This window comes from Medicago sativa, chromosome 4 (assembly GCF_051527215.1).
Source record: "Medicago sativa cultivar Bolivia chromosome 4, Bolivia_mono, whole genome shotgun sequence".
In the NCBI taxonomy this organism is placed as follows: Eukaryota; Viridiplantae; Streptophyta; class Magnoliopsida; order Fabales; family Fabaceae; genus Medicago; species Medicago sativa.
The window spans coordinates 69,300,670-69,320,877 of record NC_140752.1 but is presented as its reverse complement, the minus strand read 5'-3'; the positions used below and the strand labels follow the sequence as shown (position 1 = coordinate 69,320,877).

Sequence of the window (20,208 nt, the reverse complement as noted above, 5' to 3'; positions counted from 1 at the left end):
AGGATCATTCAACCCATAATTAATTAAATAGCAACCAAAATTAAAAAATGACAATTATAAATTAATTTATAAAACAATAATTTAGATGCACCCTAATTTCAATATCTCCACCTTGGTCCTATCTTTCCATCGTGTCCACAAAAGATCATTGTCAAATGCTCCGCCCTAGCCTCACCATCAACTCACACCAACGCGGATATTCTCAATATTATGTAAATCTCTTTCAAATGCTTATCACTTTAGTCCCTGAATAGGAAATGAGTCGTCACTTTAGTCTCTGGATGCAGATAAATTGCAAAATAGTCCTTGAATGTAGACTCTGTTAGTCAATTTAGTCCCTGAATGCAGACTCTGTTAGTCAATTTAGTCCCTGACTGTAGACTCCGTTCGTCCCCTGACTGTAGACTCCGTTCGTCATTTTAGTCCCTGAAATTGACCAACAAAATCTACATTCAGGGACTGTTTTGCAATTTCTCTGCATTCAGGGACTAAAGTGACCACTCCTTTCCTATTCAGGGACTAAAGTGATTAATTCCCCCTTATTCTTTACTTTGTATGTTTGATCATAAAAAACACCAATAATTAAATTTTTTTGAGGGAACAACAATAATTAATAAGAATAAATTAGTAAAACCACAATTCTCTATCTTTCGTTTATCATTTTTTCTTATTATGTTTGAAATATGCAAAAGTTATGCAACGAAGTAGTAATATTATCAAAACGCCTCATGACCCACATCATCATACTTACACAACCAACAAAACACACATCATAACAACACCATCAAAACTTCTGATGAAAGAATATGTTACACTTGGATCAACTCTTGCTCTCCCACCTACTTGAACCAAGACTCTAATATCATTTGTTGATAAGTTTTGGGGATTCGAAAGCAACAATGAGCTAATGACTAGACTCTCTAAGAGATTTTATCAAGAGCACATATTCACACAACATCCTTGAAGGCGTTGAAATATAAGTTACATCTCTTATAAATAAATTAATTTAGTTCATTCTAGTCGAAGTGAGACGAATGACCCAAACTTGAACTCCAACTACTCCACAAGATATCAATAAGTTAAATGATAAACACAACACACATATATAAGATGACAAATATGCTCAACAACTCCATCAAACATGAAGGGTGTGTTTGGTTCGGAAGAGAAGTTGCGAAGAGAGAAATATGTGAGAGAGAGTATGAGAAGAGAAAAAGATGTGTGAAATAGAGTAGATTTGATGTGTTGATTGGTTTAAGAGAAAGATAGGAGAAATAGGGAAGAGAGAAGTGTTGATTAGTTTTAGAAGTACCAAAATACCCTTGATTAAAAAACCTTCAAAATTAATTTAATTTTCTTATTAAATTCATAGTGAATTTACTAAATAACCTGATTCAATTTTCAATTAGATTGATGAAGATTATTATTAATTAATTTTAAAAAAAATTGTTGAACGAAGAGGGAATTAATTTATTTCTAATTTTAAACAAAAAATTATAATAGCAGCCCATATTTTTTTAATAAGAGAAACAAAGGGGAAACAAAGTAAAGGAATAAATATCCAAATGAAAGCACTAATTATTTATTATATGCATCCTTGTCTTCCACTCTCAGACTGCTCTAGTGCTTCTCCACTCCACATCTTTGCTTGATAAATTTTTATTTGAAATCATTCACATGTACAGTGAGCGAGAGAATTTCCTCCAATTTGGACACCAATACCTCTAAGTTCGTTTACTTTTATTTTTCTGTTATCTCCAGCATCTTTGAGTTTTCTACTTCATGTTTTGAGAATTACAACTTGCAGCAACTCTAAGATGAGAATATAATATTTCAATACAAGGGCAAAAATGGAACAACCAAATTAAGAACTTTCTCTCTTGCCTTTCTTCGCTAGTGTGAGGAGAAATGAAAAAGTGGTGGGTCCCACCACTTTTAAATCTCTCTTCCCTATTTCTCTTCATTCCAAACTAGAGAAAGTTGCTTTCTCTTCTCACTTTCTCTCTTTCTTATTTCTCTTCAACCAAACAGACTGGAAAAGAAAAAAGGTACATACACAAATACTTATTAAGAAGAAATTAAACTAATCCTTTTTTTTTTGAACCAGAAAACTTACATCTATCTACATTAGAACCACCAAAGCTCTATGCATCTTCGGCGTCATTCCATCGCATCTCTCGTGTCGGGCCATCACATCTCTAACATCATCCCCAATGGCAAAGTTTGACTAATTTTTGTGAGGGGGTCAAATGTGAAGAATTTTTTTGAGGCAAAGAAAAATTAATTTTTTTAAACTTTATATATTAAATTTAAGGGTTCAATATGTTTAATCTCTATAAAATTAGGCTTCAAGGAGTCAAATATATTTATAATTGAATAATTTCTAAATAGACTAACAATTTTTTTCAACATAAACAAATAAGATACGTGCATTAAACTATCATCCATTTTATTTGACTATTAATAATTTTTATTTCTAAAAATGCTTTCTCTATAATTGTTGTAGAGACCGAAATGTCAAAATAAGACAAGTTAATTAATCATGTAATAATTTTTTAACCTTTTTATTTATGCTATTTTTTTGCAAGAAAACTTGTTTGAGGTAGCTAAATATATATTGCTTAGGTAGCAAACTATAATTACTTAGTCATTCAATAAGAATAAAATTTTTGGGGTAGCCAAAGCTACCCCACACTCCAAAAGCATTCACGCCTGATCATCCCGTTGAATCTCCAATGTATACTTTTAATCCGCTGCTACCTTCTGCGCTCTTCTAACTACCCAACAACATGGATTTTGTGTTAATCAAAATATTTAAGTGCAGTTGTAATCTTGAAAAAGAAATATGAAAGAGGCAGAGGGATGTATTAAAGAAAGGGGTGCAAATAGAAATCCTAAAACTCTAATCCTTATTTAGTTGGGCTATTGCCACTAAAGCAATAGAGACTATAAGAACCCAATTTAAAATTTACAAAAACATGAGATCGTTGCTCTTTTGACCCCTTTATTTGCTCTTTATCCTAAAACACAATATTCTGTTTTAAAAACACATAAAATGTTGTTCAAAAGTTATCTTTCGAATGGTTTGCGGATTTATGGAGGGTCAAAAGAGCAACAATCAAAACAAGAAGTCTAACATTCAAACTATGGAGATGACTGTTTAGACCCCCGGAAGTTGCTCAACTTGAGAAAAATGGCCATCGGATCCTACAATCCGAATTTTTTTCGCAAAAAAATGCCTACCGGTGCGTTCCGAGAAAACTTACCATCGGAAATTTACTTCCGATAAATGGGGGGATTTTCAAGCAAAAATGGGGGCAGATAGAGCAATTACCTCAAACTACTGGCATATGGACTGCATGTTCCTCTAATCAAGTCCACCTTTATTGTAGATGTGTATATCTTTGGGAGATGCCTCACAGTTGAGCCTTGAAGTTTATGTATAGTTTTCTTTTTCTACTATTTTTACAATACTTTTTTTTTTTTTTTTTTTGAAAGACTTATCAGTGAAAAACTTTAGATTTGAAGCAATATTTGATAACAGAATTATGATACTAATGTATAGATTTTTATTAGAACTTCATTGAGTGATGAAGAAAGCTGCAAGTGTTTCAACAATGTCTGGTGTTATTAACAATTTAACATTCTCATTCGGGAAACATTTTGATTTCCGTAGGAATGATTAATACATGGACGGAACAATAAAAAATCTTCAATAGAAAAAAAAAAAGGTTTTCTATACTAATTAGCTTCGACTAATCTATCTAAATCTCCATTAGCATGATTTACAGCTCACTCAAGCGAGAACTGAGGTTTAAGAATTCTCCCTCGCTACAAGGAATTGTGAGACCACCCATAGGATGAACATATCCAAATTCTTCTTCTGCTTGATGTAGTAATTCTTGAAATAATGGTTGGTTCAAGTATGATACTGGAATCACAAACCGCCTCATTTGATCTCCAACGTAGACTGCAAGATAGCCTTTTGGGACTTCGAATCCCTTGGTAGATTCTTGTGTTTTGGAAAATGATGGCATTCTGATAAGCTTTGCTATGCGGAAACCCATTGTTTTGATTATTTATCGCTCCTCACAAAAAGATACTGATGATGACAGAGGATTGGATGAGAAAGAAATATTTGAATTTTTATAATTCAGAATGGAAAAGATTTGTGTTGCTTTGTGAACTCAATGAATAATGTATATATAGTTGCTAAGGGTCTCAACAAACCAATTAACCAATGAATGTATTTTGATGGGTTGTAATAGGGTCTAATTAGGGACAAGGGTTCACATGGTATTGTCTTATAGAGGTCATTATCAAGGATTAGATGAAGCTAAATGTCTACCTTCTGAGATAATGGCCAACAGACATGGTAAGACAATGCATTGGTGAAAAAGACCTGATGTTTGTTAATGCATTTTGGTATAGTTAATCCAATGGTAGACATGCTACTGACATATCTCGTGTTTCTTCAGATTGACAATGCACAATATACATCTGCCAACTATTATCTGATATGTCTGCAACTTGTAAACCATGAGTAGGACCTGAATTATAGATCAGAAATAGTGTTAGGAGGCAAGATGAGAACCAATATTGAAAGCAAGATCACAAACAACTATGAACCATGTTTTATATTTTTGCATTTTGTTATAACTAATCCAATATGGTAGACATGCTCTAGACATCTCACATGTAATTTCTTCTAATTGACAATGCAGCTAATGAGCTAATATACATCTACCATTTGAATATATATCAGATTTATGTGCAACTTATAAATGTTGTATAGGACCTGATTATTAGCAGCTAAGAGACAGTGTTAGGAGGCAAGAAGATAATAAATGTTGAACACAAGATCATGAGACATTATCAACCACATTTTTTTTTTTTTTGCAAGACCAACTCCATAATATTTGTATACCGGAATAGAAGTTTGCGGTCCCTGCCTTCCTAATTAAGTATGAAGGTCAATTAAACTTTCTCTTCCTTGAATAGGTCTGTTTTATAGTAGGGTAGACCTCTAAGACAATCCCATGTGATCTTATATATGTTGCTCTTGTCTCCTTGTAGATTCTATGACTCCATCCTAATCCTATACTACAGTATATCCTTCCACTAACCATTCAAGTAGCCAATGGTTTCTCAATATTCTTTCATCTATATATATTCAAGGCTGCAAGCATTTAGAACCAACACAAATCATTCACATCCTAAACCATTCAAATCTGAAAAACTTGGTTATTGCTTAAAAGTTTTTATTTAAAAACCATTTTATTCTCAAGTTTTAACACATCCAAAAATGGGTTTTCGTTTCCCTGGTATCATCAGAAAGGCATCATTTTCTGCAAACCGATCAGCTTCAAAAGCTGTGGACGTGCCAAAGGGATATCTTGCAGTATATGTTGGAGAGAAACAGACGCGGTATGTGATCCCCGTATCATACTTGAGCCAACCTTCATTTCAAGATTTGCTGAGTCAAATTGAGGAAGAGTTTGGATATGATCATCCCATGGGTGGCCTTACCATTCCTTGCACCGAAGATATCTTTCAACTTATAACATCTCGCATGAACGGGCTATGAACCTAACACCAGAAGAGACTGACATAGTTTAGTAGTGATATTTTTTTTTGTAAACTCGGCATCTTATCAAATTGTAAAGATGCGAAAAAATGACCATTAGATTGACAAATTTATAGAGCAAATATATTTTGTTTAATGACAATGAATTCAACTACTCAAATATCTCCTCTCTGTTATTGGTTTATTGCACTTAAGAACATACTACATATGATTATATAAGTAACATTGCTTGCTATAAGAAAAATAGGGACTTGGTATCCTGACAAATTTCGAAGCAGGAGTAACACATGATTCCTAGCAAGGGCATAACACAGTTATTTTTCCTAGGACAAAAGGTGAAAATGAAGATAAATTTACCAAAGTTATGTTTTTAAACTACAGAACTTTGGCATGAAATTAAAATTTTGTGGTGCCACAGCCTTAATCATACATGAGGCACCTTCCCCTCATAAGTGCACAATAACAATGCCAGTAACAAGGTCAATTATTCCACTTAATGACACATTCCTCATTCTTTGGTGCCTATTAGGATATCCTTATCTAAACAATTGAATGGTTACTACTTACTCTGTAGGCTAAATGATAGGATTTAGTGAGAGACAATGACCGATGAACCACCACATGGTGTTGTCTTATAGATTTTCATCAAGAGTCACAAGAGATTTTAGAATAATGGCCCACTTTGTTGATGAGTCACCTACATATTTATTGAATGGTAGGTAACCCACAACATCTATCACTGTTACCATCTGTTGAGTCACGAGGGAATCTTGAGAAATCACCATATAAATGGTTTGGACATCATATCTTCATTAAAAACCTTAATACGTCAGATATATGAATCACATTACTTATATGATGCTCAACATCCACTTTTCCATTCAATACGAGACTGTTACCGACATTCCACATAACAACATCTCTTTGATCTCTATATTGATTAGTCCTAATAAATAATGCATTGCTAAAATGCTGGTATGACACTGACAGCTCAAGGAAATTTCTTCAGTTGATACATTATCTGCACATTACTATTAAGTCATTGGTCTCATAGGAACTTAAATTCAATATTGGTATCATGTTATAATGTCTGTAGGACATGTCCTTGTGATTTGTGAATAGTACGGAAAGTCCTTTTGATTGTACAGTCTTCATCAAGACCCCACTATTTCCAACTGCACAAGTACTACCATGCAACATATAATTTAATTCAAACTGGTGAGATATTTTTATAATTGTTATAAGGTGGAAATTTCCTATATGTGACCACATACCTTGGCAGTTGGTAAGGACCCTAGACTTAATTTATAAAAACACAATGTTGTTATATACTCCCTCCGGTCTCAAATGTAAGAAACTTTTCACTTTTTTGGTTCATTCAATAAATGATGTATGTGGTCTATAATAAAGACTACATACATTATTTATTGAATGAATCTAAAAAGTGAAAAGTTTCTTACATTTGAGACCGGAGGGAGTAAACCTTAACTAAATACCAGATTACTAAGCTGACTATAAATAAGAGAAAACTCTAAGGCTCTGTTTGGTAAACCCAAAAAAAGAGCTTTTAGCTCTTAGCTTTTAGCTTATAAGCTCATTTGACAAAAAAAGCTTTGTTTGGTAACACTTAGCTCTGTTTGGTACAACGAGCTTATAGCTTATTTCAGGAGCTTATAAGCTATTTTTCAGAAGCTACTTCAAGTAGCTTTTGAGCTTATAGCTTTTAGCTTCTCATTTTTTCTTCCATATTTACCCTTATTATTCAAAGCAAAAGCTATCAGCTAATTTTACCAAACACTTCAACTAGCTTATCAGCTAAAAGCTATCAGCTAGTGTTATACCCTAATTTTGGACCTAAAAATACTTGTTCAATTCTTCTTTTCTTGCATTATAAGTCATTTGATATGTCTCTGATCAATTGCATCTTTCTCTGCATTTTATTTCAATGTTATTTGCAAAATTCATGTAAAAGGGTATTTTAGTCATTTCCTGCATTCAATTCATTTTAATCTTTGAAAATTGTTTGAGTCTTTTAAATTGGTTTGTATAAGCCCTTGTTTCAATCTCATGTCAAAATTCATTTCAAAAAATATCAGTTAAGTCATTTTTTAGTCAATTTAGCCCCTAGGGGCATTTTAGTCATTTCCTGTGTTAAAATTTCTTTCAGTCTTGTAAAAATTTGGTTGAGTCCTTTCAAATAGTTTGAATAAGTCTTCATTTCAATTCTATGTCAAAATCCATGTTTAAATTGCATTTGAAGTCATTTTGAGTCAGTTTTGCCCCTAGGGGCATTTTAGTCTTTTCATGTGTTAAAACCCTGCTTAAATTCTAAAAAATTGTCTCTGAGTCTTTTAATTTGTTTGAATAAGCTCTTGCTTCAATCCCTTGTTAAAAAATCATTTTAAAAATTGCATTTGAGTTGTTTTTAATCGTTTTAGTCCCTAGGGGCGTTTTGGTCATTTCACATAATATTTCTGATTCGTTTTAATCTGTTTTGTTGTTTTTAATCGTCGCATTTTACGTTAATTTTCAATTTACTTTTTCAATTCGGTTTTTGTTTAATTTTCGTTTTAGTCCGCGCACTTTTGTTATTTACGTTTTAATCCCTTTTAAGTTTGTTAGAGTCCAAGTGCCATGTGTCCAAATGCTATTGGTCCTTAAGAGTTTGTTACAAGTCTATTGCCACATGTCTCTATCCTATTGGTCCAAGGTCAAAGACTTAGCCTATAAATTGGTCAAAGGGTCAATTCATTTGAATCACCAATCATTTACAAAATCCCACAAAAAAGTCACAAAAATTTTCTTCTTTTCCCTCTTTTCTTTCTCTCACGTGGTTAATTTCCACCACCATAACAAACTTTCCAACAACCTTCTTCCACCACTCCTCCTCCCTAACTAACTCTTCTCACCTTCAACCACCACCCAAACCTCCATAACAAACTTCTCCTCCACCTCTAACCACCTCCATTCTTCAAACCACCACAATCCTCCACCATAATCCACCATCATCCTCATCATTCAAGTCCCAAAACCAAATCAAACAACCACATTCATCAATTCATCAATCAACTCTTTCAATCCAACTCGTTTCCAACATTCCAAACCTGAAGAAAATCAACGAAGATTGGAACGGAATCAACAGCTTCGAATCGAAATCTAGCAACGAATCTGATCGGAACAGAAGCAGATCGAACCAGCAAGTGGACGAGGCGAAAGAGAGTGTCGTCGAGATCGAAGGAGGCGAAGCAGGCCAAAACGCACAGGAGCAGAACCGAAACAAGAGGTAATGTTCACACCTGGTTTCTTTTCCTTCGAAGCAATTTCCGTTTTTTGATCGTAATTCCGGCACCTGCGTCGCATTTCTTTGAACAAGTAGCATCGAATTTGATCTTAGAGGGAAGAAAGGTCCAATTCATTGCTGCTCACGTGAAACTCTGTTATTGCTTTTACGTTCACGTCGGTTCTTGGTTAAATTCGTTTACGGCGTTGTGTGCGTTCGTTCTCCGTCGTTTTGCTTTCGATTTGAATTTGCTTTAACCAATAACCGACGTGAGTGCTTGAATCTAGAGATGATGGTTTTTGTACGTGTGTGAAGTTTGTTTTGCGAAAAGAAGACATGGAGGGAGGAAGAATTTGCAGCGACGCTGCTTTAGTTTGGAGAAGAAGGAAGTCCAGGCGGCGGCGCCACCACCTCTGGCCGGCCAACCGCCGCCGGAATTTGGTTGTGGAAGACGAAGCTTAGGACTGTGAGGGAGGGAGTGTACGTGGAAAGAGAAGGAGAAGAAGTTTGAAAATATTGAGAGAAAAAGAGGAGTCTGTGCCGCAGGTGTGTTCTAAGAAGAGGAAGGAAATTCAGGTCTAACCCATGGGTTGAACCGCCCCATGCCCATGACCCGCGGGCTTGTGCAAGGACCATCTGCTTTCCTTTAAATGTTCCGGTTTCGCTTTGCGCACCCCCCTTTCTGTGCGCTCCAATGATCTTTTTGCTATTTTCACCCCCCTACGCATGATTTTTCTATGATAAAATTCCCAGAAAATTACTATTAGTTTGTGATGTTTTTTTATGTTTCTTGATAATTTTTGCTTATTAAAAACTGATTAGAGGCGTAGAAAAATATCTCGTGTCCTTGTCAATTCAATGTCTTGATTCATGTTAAAATGTCGTCATATAAACTTTCAAGTTTTACGAATTCTTTTGAGGGGATTTTGGCATTTGAAACCTATCTTTTGGATGTGGTTTCATGCCAAGATTCACTCCAAGAGTATGTGTGTTTTTGTCTTGCTTTTAGTTCACTTTTTTGAAGAATTTTGTGAAGTTTTAATGTGATGTTGACCTTGAGATTTTGGTATAAAGTTGTGACATTTAGACATGTAATTTTGTGGGATAAATTTGCCTCTTAATGTGGTGTTTGCTTGCTGTTTTGGTTTAGTTCTTGAGGACCTTGTGTTTGGTAAATAATGTGAAACTCTTTTGTGAAATAAAAGTGCATAAAGAGCTTGAAAATTGTATAATTTTGGGCATGATAATTTCCCTTGGTTCTCATATTTGTTCCCTTGGAATGAATCACTTGAAATGTCTTAATATTGTGAGAATCTAGGTCTTGAGTTTGTTTTAGGATTATATTGAATTTCAAGTCCTTTTATCACTTTTTTTGTTAAGATTGTTAGTTTACTTTACTTGCAAGTTATATTTGTTTTATCATGCACTTGTCATTTTGTTTCTATATCATTGGTATTACTAACCCATTTTCATTTTATGTTTCATACATCCATAAGCATTTCATCTCCTTCTCATATTCTTTTTCCCTTTATTTTCTTGCAATTTAATTTGTACCAAGACTTAGAATGTAATACTTAGGAGCTTTTGTAATATTTTACTTTTATGCCACTTTTAATTTTCTTGGCAAAGAGGCCATAGAATGTATCTAGGGTATGATGTAATATGGACTATGGACTCTAATAATGTACACCGACACAAGCACCGACACATGCACACACTCCACTTTAGATAAATAGCTAGAATATGCATGTCTAGATGTATGTTTAGGATTGTATGTTTAGATGAATGCCTAGGATTCATACTTAGAAAAAAATCAACTTTCCAAAAAAAAATATAAACAAGCATCATTCAAACTATTTTCCTAATAAACCTTGGGATCAAAATCCCATTGTATTTTCCTTTTCTTTTTCTTAATCAAAATTCAATGAAAATAATCATACTTTGACTATATTTTGCAATTCACTAATCCAACCTCACAATTTCCTAGTCTCATGCCCTTGAGGCCTCTCAATCTCCATTCTTCAAAATTCCATTTTTCAAACTTAAAATCAACCAACAAAAACAAAAACATTTTTTGAAAGAGAACTACGGTGGATTTGATCCCTTAATCGGGTACGTAGGCAAGGAACAAAATTCCTTCAATTCAACTAAAATAAAACTCCAAAAACATTCTTCTCCCCCCAATTCTTCATTTAGTAACTCTTAGGTTCAATAACATCTTTCAAAATAGCATTTAAAAGTAAAGCGCGCGCGTAGAAATTAAAGACGGTTCCTATAGGTTACTATAGTCGTTATGGGTGCCTAACACCTTCCCGTAGCGAAAACAACTCCCGGACCTCGATTCTCAAGGGTTTTGCTTACTTTTTCCCTTCCCAAGAAAAAATAAGATATCACCGGTTTAAAAGGTTCAAACGTAATCAATGTTTGACACCCGAAAACCAAGATAAAACAGCTGGCGACTCCGCTGGGGGGATTCGAGAGTTACGCCTAGTCTTTATTTCCACGCTTGCGCTTGTATCTTTACTTGCTTCCTTTACTTGCTTTCCTATGTGAATAAATGTTTAAATTCTTGCAAACGTGTGGGGTGAGAATATCAAAAGTCCTGCACCCGGGCTGAGTGAACTTAGGATTTAGGGGGGATATAATCGACAATTCATTCCGGGGGTTGCCTCGTGTTTTGGATTATGCGATCAATCCCACATAGCTGAGGCATTTTGGGGGTGATGTTGTCGGCGCGTGTACGTCGCGTTTAGGCACTTTGCTTCTAATTGTTCTATGACGCTATGAACCGTAGATAACCAAACCCATCCATGGCCATTTTCTAGGATGTAGTGCGGAGGCTAAACCGGGTGTTGTCTCGAGTTTTAGTCGTCACGCGATACTACACTCAAGTTAGACCTTCCACGTATTATCATGGAGCGAGAGTTGTCTCGTGGCACCCTGAGATACGTCGGAGAGGTTGCAACTTGGGAACCTTTTTAGAACCCGGTTACTATTATCCAAAAACCCTAGTTTCACCGGACACCGTGTCCACCCATGACTCCTCGACTTTGAACTTCAAACCCACCATGTTTTCTCCGAACTTGAACATAAACATGCATTCATGCATACATGCATTCATGCATAAACCTTTTTGACATGCATTGTTATCGAAGGGCTTAGACAAGTTGAATTTGTAAACATTGTAGGATGAAGATGACTAAATCCTACAAGTTCAAGGAGGTGGATTTGGCTAGTTTGAGAGATTTGGCACTCAAGATTGAGGATCCGACTGGTTTCCGACGTCGTTACGGGGCTTTACTTCCTATTCTTCATACTAATGTGGATGAGAAGCTTGTGCACACTCTAGTGCAATTCTATGATCCGGGGTATCGGTGCTTCACTTTTCCAGACTTTCAGTTGGTACCTACTCTAGAGGCTTATTCTTCCTTGACAGGTCTATCTATTGCTAAGGGGATACCTTTCTCAGGACCTGAAAATCCTCTTCCTCCATTGGTTATTGCTAAAGATCTCTATCTCAGGACCACCGATGTCTCCAAGAATCTTGTTACTAAGGCACATATCCGAGGGTTCACTTCAGAGTATCTTCTTGGGAAAGCCAACCTCAATACCACTTGTCAGGACACTCTTGAGGCTATTCTTGCACTTCTCATCTATGGGCTTATTCTCTTTCCGAATCTTGATGGCTTCGTGGACATGAATGCTATTATGATCTTCCACTCCAAGAATCCGGTTCCTACTTTGCTAGCTGACACATACCATGCTATTCACGATCGGTCCAGCAAAGGTCGTGGATACATTCTTTGTTGTGTGCCTCTCCTCTATAGGTGGTTTATTTCGCACCTTCCGCAGTCTTTCCACGACAATCCGAGGAATTGGTCTATTTCACAGAGGATTATGGCTCTCACTCCTAATGAAGTGGTTTGGCTCACTCCCGCTTCTAAGGTCAAGGAAATCATCTTGGGTGGTGGAAAGTTTCTTAATGTACCTCTTCTTGGTACCCGGGGTGGAATCAACTATAACCCGGAGCTTGCTTTGCGACAATTTGGTTTCCCGATGAAAGATAAACCCATCCATCTTGCTACAGCTCCTTACTTCTTTCACTACTCCAATGCTCCCACCGGAATTAGAGAAGATTTCATGCAAGCTTGGACCAAGCTTCGGAAGAAAGAGGTGAAGCATATGGGTGTGAGGTCCGGTATCGCTCATGAGGCCTATACACAGTGGGTGATAAACCGAGCTGAGGAGGCTGGTACGCCTTACCCCTCTATGAGATATGTGTCTGCAACTATTCCTACCATGCCTTTGCCTCTACTCCCACCTACCCAGGAGATGTATCAGGAGCATCTAGCTATGGAGAGTCGGGAGAAGCATCAGTGGAGAGCTAGATATTATGAGGCTGAGAACTTGATCATGACTTTGGATGGAAAGGGTGAGCAGCAGACTCATGAGGTCTTGACCCTGAAGAAAGAGTTAGCTAAGGCTAAGAGAGAGATTGAAGAGAAAGATATGATGCTTATGAGGGACTCCAAGAGGGCTAGGGGCGCCCGTGACTTCTATGCACGATACTGCAGCTATGAGTCTGAGTCTGAGGATGATGCTTCCACTTCCTATGCTTGAGGATTTCTTTTCCTGTTGTTATTTCCAGTTGTTTATGTTGTTTTACATTTCAAAGTCTATCCCTTGGCTTAGCATTTCAAAGGGAATCGTCTTGTAAAACTATATGTTGGTTATTTGTTTCCGGTTCGTGTTAATCGCTGTTTAGTAATGTTTACAAGTTTCTAATTTGTCTAAAAACCCTTCGATAACACGTAAAAAGAATCTTTTTGCATGTGCATTTACACATTTCATGCATCATATGCATTCATTGGTCACAAAAAGCTTCTCTCGTGCTTACTGCCTCCTGGTTTTGTCCGCCGCAGTCTGAAAAGTGGCTCGTGCTCGCAAAGTGTATCAACCAGATAGAATTCACCAAACAAGATTTCACAAGAGAAGGATCATGGCTAACTTTGAAGAAGAGAATGCTCGGCTCCGTGCCGAATTGGCTGCTATGAAAGAAGACTTGGCTAAGGCTCATGACACTATGTCTACTTTGCTGGCTGCACAAGAACAACCAGCCACATCTGTCCCAGTTTCTACTGAAGCAATTCCGTCTATCCCACTATCTACTGTGGCTACTGATGCTCGTTTTGTTATGCCCAATGGGCGTCCTTATGGTCTCTCAGCTTACTATTCTCCTAATACCGCTGCTGGTGTCTCTGGTTTTGCTGGTCAAGGACAGATTCCTGTGTCCACTGCTATGCCTCAGGTGACTACTGTTGTTACCGACCCTGTTGTACACACTGTGCAACAGGTAATTGATGTCGATACTCCGCGTGGACAAGATCCCGCAATGGAAGCTATGAGAAGACAGTTGATGGAGTTGGCTGGAGAACTCCGTGAGGTCAAGGCTAGCCGAGGAAACATTGGTGCTCCTGCTAAAGCACGTGATCTATGCTTGGTGTCTCGATTTGAGGTTCCAAAGAAATTCAAAGAGCCAGAATTTGATAAGTACAATGGGACTTCTTGCCCACATAACCATGTTATCCGGTATGTCCGAAAGATGGCTAACTACGCAGACAATGATGCACTAATGATCCATTGCTTCCAGAGTAGCTTGACAGATGATGCAGCAGATTGGTACACTAGTTTGAGCAAAGATAACATTCGTACTTTTGAGGATCTGGCTGCTGCTTTTGAAGGTCAATATGAATTCAACACTCGTCTGAGGCCAAATAGAGACTCTCTTAAAGCCTTGTCTCAGAAATCAGATGAAACCTTTCGAGAATATGCTCAGAGGTGGAGAGGGGCAGCTGCCCGTGTTTCTCCTCGACTTGATGAGGAAGAGTTAACACAGACATTCCTGAAGACTCTGAAGAAGGAATATAAGGAGAGAATGATAGTCTCTGCCCCAAACAACTTCTCTGATATGGTTACAATGGGAACGCGTCTAGAGGAGGCCGTCCGAGATGGTATTATTGTCCTAGAGAAAGGTGAATCTTCAAACAGTGCATCAAAGAAGTATGGTAATGGTCATCATAAGAAGAAAGAATCTGATGTAGGGATGGTGTCTGGTAACCCATCTGCAGCTGCCACACAATTACCTCTGCCTTATCATTACATGCAGTACTCTCAACATCCTTTCTTCCCGCCATTCTACCAACAATATCCTCTGCCACCGGGCCAACCACCAGTGCCCGTCAATGCCATCGCTCAGCAAGTGCAACAACAGCCTCCTGCTCAACAGCAGCAACAACAGGGTCCCCGACCCAAACCTTCCTTTCCACCAATACCAATGCGGTATGGTGAGCTGCTCCCAACTCTACTGGCCAAAGGACACTGTGTCACTAGACCAGGCAGGCCTCCGCCTAATCCATTGCCTCCCAGGTTCCGACAGGATCTAACATGTGAATTTCATCAGGGTGCTCAAGGCCATGACGTTGAGGGTTGCCTTGCTCTGAAGTACATTGTGAAAGACCTAATAGAAAAGGGACGGTTGACTTTTGAGAATAATGCTCCTCATGTCCTCGGCAATCCACTTCCAAACCATGCTGCTGTCAATATGATTGAGGCTTTTGAAGGGATTCCCGTTCCTCAAGAGGATCCCATGTTGGATGTCCGCAATGTCGTTACCCCCTTGGTGCCATTGCATGTCAAGCTCTGCCAGGCCTCTTTGTTCAAACATGATCATGATTCTTGTTCAGAATGTCTGCAAAATCCCATGGGTTGTCGTGTGGTGCAAGATGATATCCAGAGTCTGATGGATGACAAACACTTGACCGTCAGTGATGTATGTGTGATTGTGCCGGTGCTTCAGGATTCTCCGGGTCAAGAAGGGCAAGCTGCTGGCTGGGGCAAAGTGATTCTGATTTTGGAAAACAAGCGTAAAGAGGGCCTTGGATTCTCCCCAACCTCTGGTGTTTCAAAGGGAACTTCCTACAGTGCTGGGTTCATCAATGCTATTACTGAAGGTGCTGCTGGGAGTAGTTACGTGCCCACTTTTGTTATACCAGGAGGCACTGTTAGAAATTGGGAAGCCATTGATGTTCCTTTAGTCATGCATGCTTCCATGTAATGTGTTTTGTTGCTCATGTCTTTTGTTTTCAAAATAACAATCCTTTCGCTCTGCCCAATGCGAAAGTGATATCATTGTAAGGGCGTGTTTGTTTCGGCATTGCCGTTATCAATAAAAGTTGTCGTTTTTCTCACGACTCTTTGTTTTTTACTTTTTAGTGCCTTTTTCTTGGAAATAATGGTAATGCCAGAAAAAACCAAAACATCTGTATTTTTCTTATTAATTTCAAAAATCTGCATAGAAAACATTTTTCTAAAAATCATCCCAATCATATTATGCAGATTGAACCATAATAAACCCGTTGAACACAGTGACCCTATGGTTCATCCAAATTTTGAATTCCCTGTATATGAAGCTGAAGATGAGGATGATGATGAAGAGATACCATATGAGATCACTCGACTGCTTGAGCAAGAAAGAAGAGCCATTCAGCCTCACCAGGAAGAGATTGAACTCATCAACCTGGGTACTGAAGAAAACAAGCGAGATATCAAGATTGGTGCTGCACTTGAGCCAGAAGTGAAAAGGAAGATTATTCAGCTTCTTCATGATTATCCAGATGTCTTTGCATGGTCTTATGAAGATATGCCGGGTCTAGATCCCCAGATTGTGGAACATCGGATACCGACAAGACCTGAATGTCCTCCTGTCAAACAGAAGTTGAGAAGGTCTCGTCCAGATATGGCTCTTAAGATCAAGGCTGAAGTACAAAAGCAAATTGATGCGGGTTTCCTCATGACGGCTGAATACCCTGAGTGGATTGCCAACATCGTACCAGTACCAAAGAAAGATGGGAAAGTTCGAATGTGTGTTGATTATAGAGACCTGAATAAAGCCAGTCCAAAAGATAACTTCCCATTGCCTCATATTGATGTGCTTGTTGACAGTACTGCTCAATCCAAAGTGTTCTCCTTCATGGATGGTTTCTCTGGTTATAATCAGATACGAATGTCTCCGGAAGATAGAGAAAAGACGTCCTTCATCACTCCGTGGGGAACGTTCTGTTATAAAGTGATGCCGTTTGGCTTGATAAATGCTGGTGCTACCTATCAAAGAGGTATGACAACTCTGTTTCATGATATGATTCACAAAGAAATTGAAGTATATGTTGATGATATGATTGTAAAGTCAAGTGATGAAGAGCAGCATGTTGTGTATTTGAAAAAGATGTTTGAAAGATTGAGAAAGTACAAGCTGCGATTGAATCCTAATAAATGCACATTTGGTGTAAGATCTGGAAAGTTGCTAGGCTTCATTGTCAGCCAAAGAGGCATCGAAGTTGATCCTGACAAAGTCCGAGCCATCAGAGAGATGCCGGCTCCTCAAACTGAAAAGCAAGTCAGAGGTTTCCTCGGACGTCTGAATTATATTTCAAGATTCATATCCCACATGACTACTACTTGTGGTCCAATTTTCAAATTGCTCAGAAAGAATCAGCCTGTTGTATGGAATGGTGAATGCCAGGAAGCTTTTGATAGCATTAAAGAATACCTGTTAGAGCCACCCATCCTTGTCCCGCCAGTGGAAGGAAGGCCTTTGATTATGTATCTGTCAGTGTTGGATGATTCAGTGGGCTGTGTTCTCGGTCAACAAGATGAGACTGGTAAGAAAGAGCATGCTATCTACTATCTGAGCAAGAAGTTCACCGACTGTGAGACTCGATACACAATGCTTGAAAAGACTTGTTGTGCTTTAGCTTGGGCTGCCAAACGCCTGCGTCATTATATGGTGAATCATACAACTTGGTTGATATCCCGAATGGATCCAATCAAGTACATCTTTGAGAAGCCTGCTGTTACTGGAAAGATCGCACGTTGGCAAATGTTATTGTCCGAATATGATATTGTGTACAAAGCTCAGAAAGCAATCAAAGGAAGTGTCCTTGCCGAGCATCTTGCTTGTCAACCTCTTGATGATTACCAGCCAATTAAATTTGATTTCCCTGATGAAGAAGTTATGTATCTGAAGGCAAAAGACTGTGAAGAGCCACTGATCAATGAAGGGCCAGATCCCAATAGCAAATGGGGATTGGTGTTTGATGGTGCTGTTAATGTTTATGGTAAAGGAATTGGGGCCATCATTGTAACTCCGCAGGGGCACCACATTCCTTTCACCGCTCGAATAACCTTTGACTGCACAAACAACATAGCTGAATATGAAGCATGCATCTTGGGCATTGAAGAAGCCCTTGACCTGAGAATTAAGCACCTTGACATCTATGGAGATTCTGCACTCGTCATTAATCAGATAAAGGGTGAATGGGAGACTCATCATGAGAAGCTGATCCCTTACCGTGACTATGCAAGACGTCTGTTGACATACTTTACGAAGGTTGAGCTGCACCATATCCCTCGGGATGAAAATCAGATGGCTGACGCTCTTGCTACTTTGTCTTCCATGTTTCGTGTCAATCACTGGAATGATGTGCCTGTGATCAAAGTACAACGCCTTGATAGACCCGCTCATGTGTTCGCCATTGAAAATATGTCAGATCAAGCTGACAAAGATGTGAATGATAAAAAGCCTTGGTATTACAACATCAAACAATTCTTGCAGAATCGTGAATATCCACCTGGTGCTTCCAACAGGGATAAAAAGACTTTGAGACGATGGGCTAGCAGATTCTTTCTGGACGGAGAAATCCTATACAAGAGGAACTATGATATGGTCTTGTTGAGATGTGTTGACAAGCAAGAAGCTGAGAAGTTGATGCATGATGTACATGATGGTACCTTTGGGACCCATGCTTCGGGTCACGCCATGTCAAGAAAACTGTTAAGAGCCGGCTATTACTGGATAACTATGGAACGTGATTGCCACAAACATGCTAAAAGATGCCACAAATGTCAAGTTTATGCTGACAAGATTCATGTGCCTCCACATGCTCTCAATGTTATATCTTCCCCATGGCCTTTCTCTATGTGGGGCATTGACATGATCGGAAGAATTGAACCGAAGGCTTCCAATGGACATCGTTTCATCCTAGTGGCAATTGACTACTTCACCAAGTGGGTCGAAGCTGCTTCCTATGCAAATGTGACCAAACAAGTGGTTGTCAAGTTTATCAAGAATAACATCATCTGTCGATATGGTGTTCCCAACAAAATTATCACTGACAATGGTTCCAATCTGAACAATAGCATGATGCAAGCTTTATGTGAAGAGTTCAAAATTGAACATCACAACTCTTCTCCTTATAGACCTCAGATGAATGGTGCAGTTGAAGCCGCTAACAAGAACATCAAGAAGATTGTTCAGAAGATGGTCACTACTTACAAAGACTGGCATGAAATGCTACCTTTTGCCTTGCATGGTTACCGTACCACAGTGCGCAGCTCAACCGGGGCAACTCCTTTCTCTTTGGTGTATGGTATGGAAGCAGTTCTCCCTCTGGAAGTGGAGATTCCATCTCTTCGAGTGATCATGGAAGCAAAACTAACCGAGGCTGAATGGTGTCAAAATCGGTATGATCAATTGAATCTGATTGAAGAGAAGCGTATGGATGCTATGACTCATGGACAGTTGTATCAAGTGCGAATGAAGAATGCTTTTGACAAGAAAGTCCGACCTCAAGAATTCAAGGAAGGCGAACTTGTATTGAAAAGAAGGATAAGTCAGCAACCCGACCCAAGGGGCAAGTGGACACCTAACTATGAAGGTCCTTATGTTGTCAAGAAGGCTTTCTCTGGTGGTGCTTTGATTCTTACGCACATGGATGGTGTTGAACTCCCAAATCCTGTTAATGCCGATATAGTCAAGAAATACTTTGTCTAGAAAGAAAAGAACAGCGTGGTAGGTCGAAAACCCGAAAGGGCGGCCTAGGCAAAAATGCGCTTCCCGGTGGATCGAAAACCCGAAAGGGCGATCCAGGCAAAAGTTAGGGACAAAAAAAATGTATGAAAAAGCTCGCTGAGATTGTACGCAACTCAGGCAAAAATGAGCGCCTCGATGAGCCGAAAACCCGAAAGGGCGGTTCATGCAAAAATGAGGTTGATAAAAGACAAGTAACTATATCTGGCAAATCACCATCACCCCTTGGGGCATCTGCAACTGTCAATGATCTTCTTCATCAGAGGCTTCTGTACTTGTGAATTCAAAATTTCTATGAAATGTAGCGGTCATCGTGTTCAATGTATCACCAACCAATAAAATTACCATTTTCCAAGCTTTGTAAATCCGTGAAGCCATGCCTTTGGCTGACTTTCACTCTTCTGCATCAATTTGAGC

At 38.5% G+C, this 20,208-nt stretch overlaps 1 protein-coding gene and 1 pseudogene across 1 annotated transcript; one reads left to right on the top strand and one right to left on the bottom strand.

Moving 5' to 3' along the window:
* Window positions 1-3,614: 3,614 nt before the first annotated feature.
* LOC146931250 (auxin-induced protein 10A5 pseudogene) lies at window positions 3,615-4,703 on the bottom strand (annotated as a pseudogene).
* A 500-nt stretch (window positions 4,704-5,203) lies between these two features.
* LOC146931249 (auxin-induced protein 15A-like) lies at window positions 5,204-5,747 on the top strand. The gene has a single exon (XM_085702732.1). It carries the CDS (start codon window positions 5,306-5,308, stop codon window positions 5,585-5,587), a length of 282 nt encoding a protein of 93 aa, XP_085558858.1. The 5' UTR covers window positions 5,204-5,305; the 3' UTR covers window positions 5,588-5,747.
* Window positions 5,748-20,208: the final 14,461 nt, after the last annotated feature.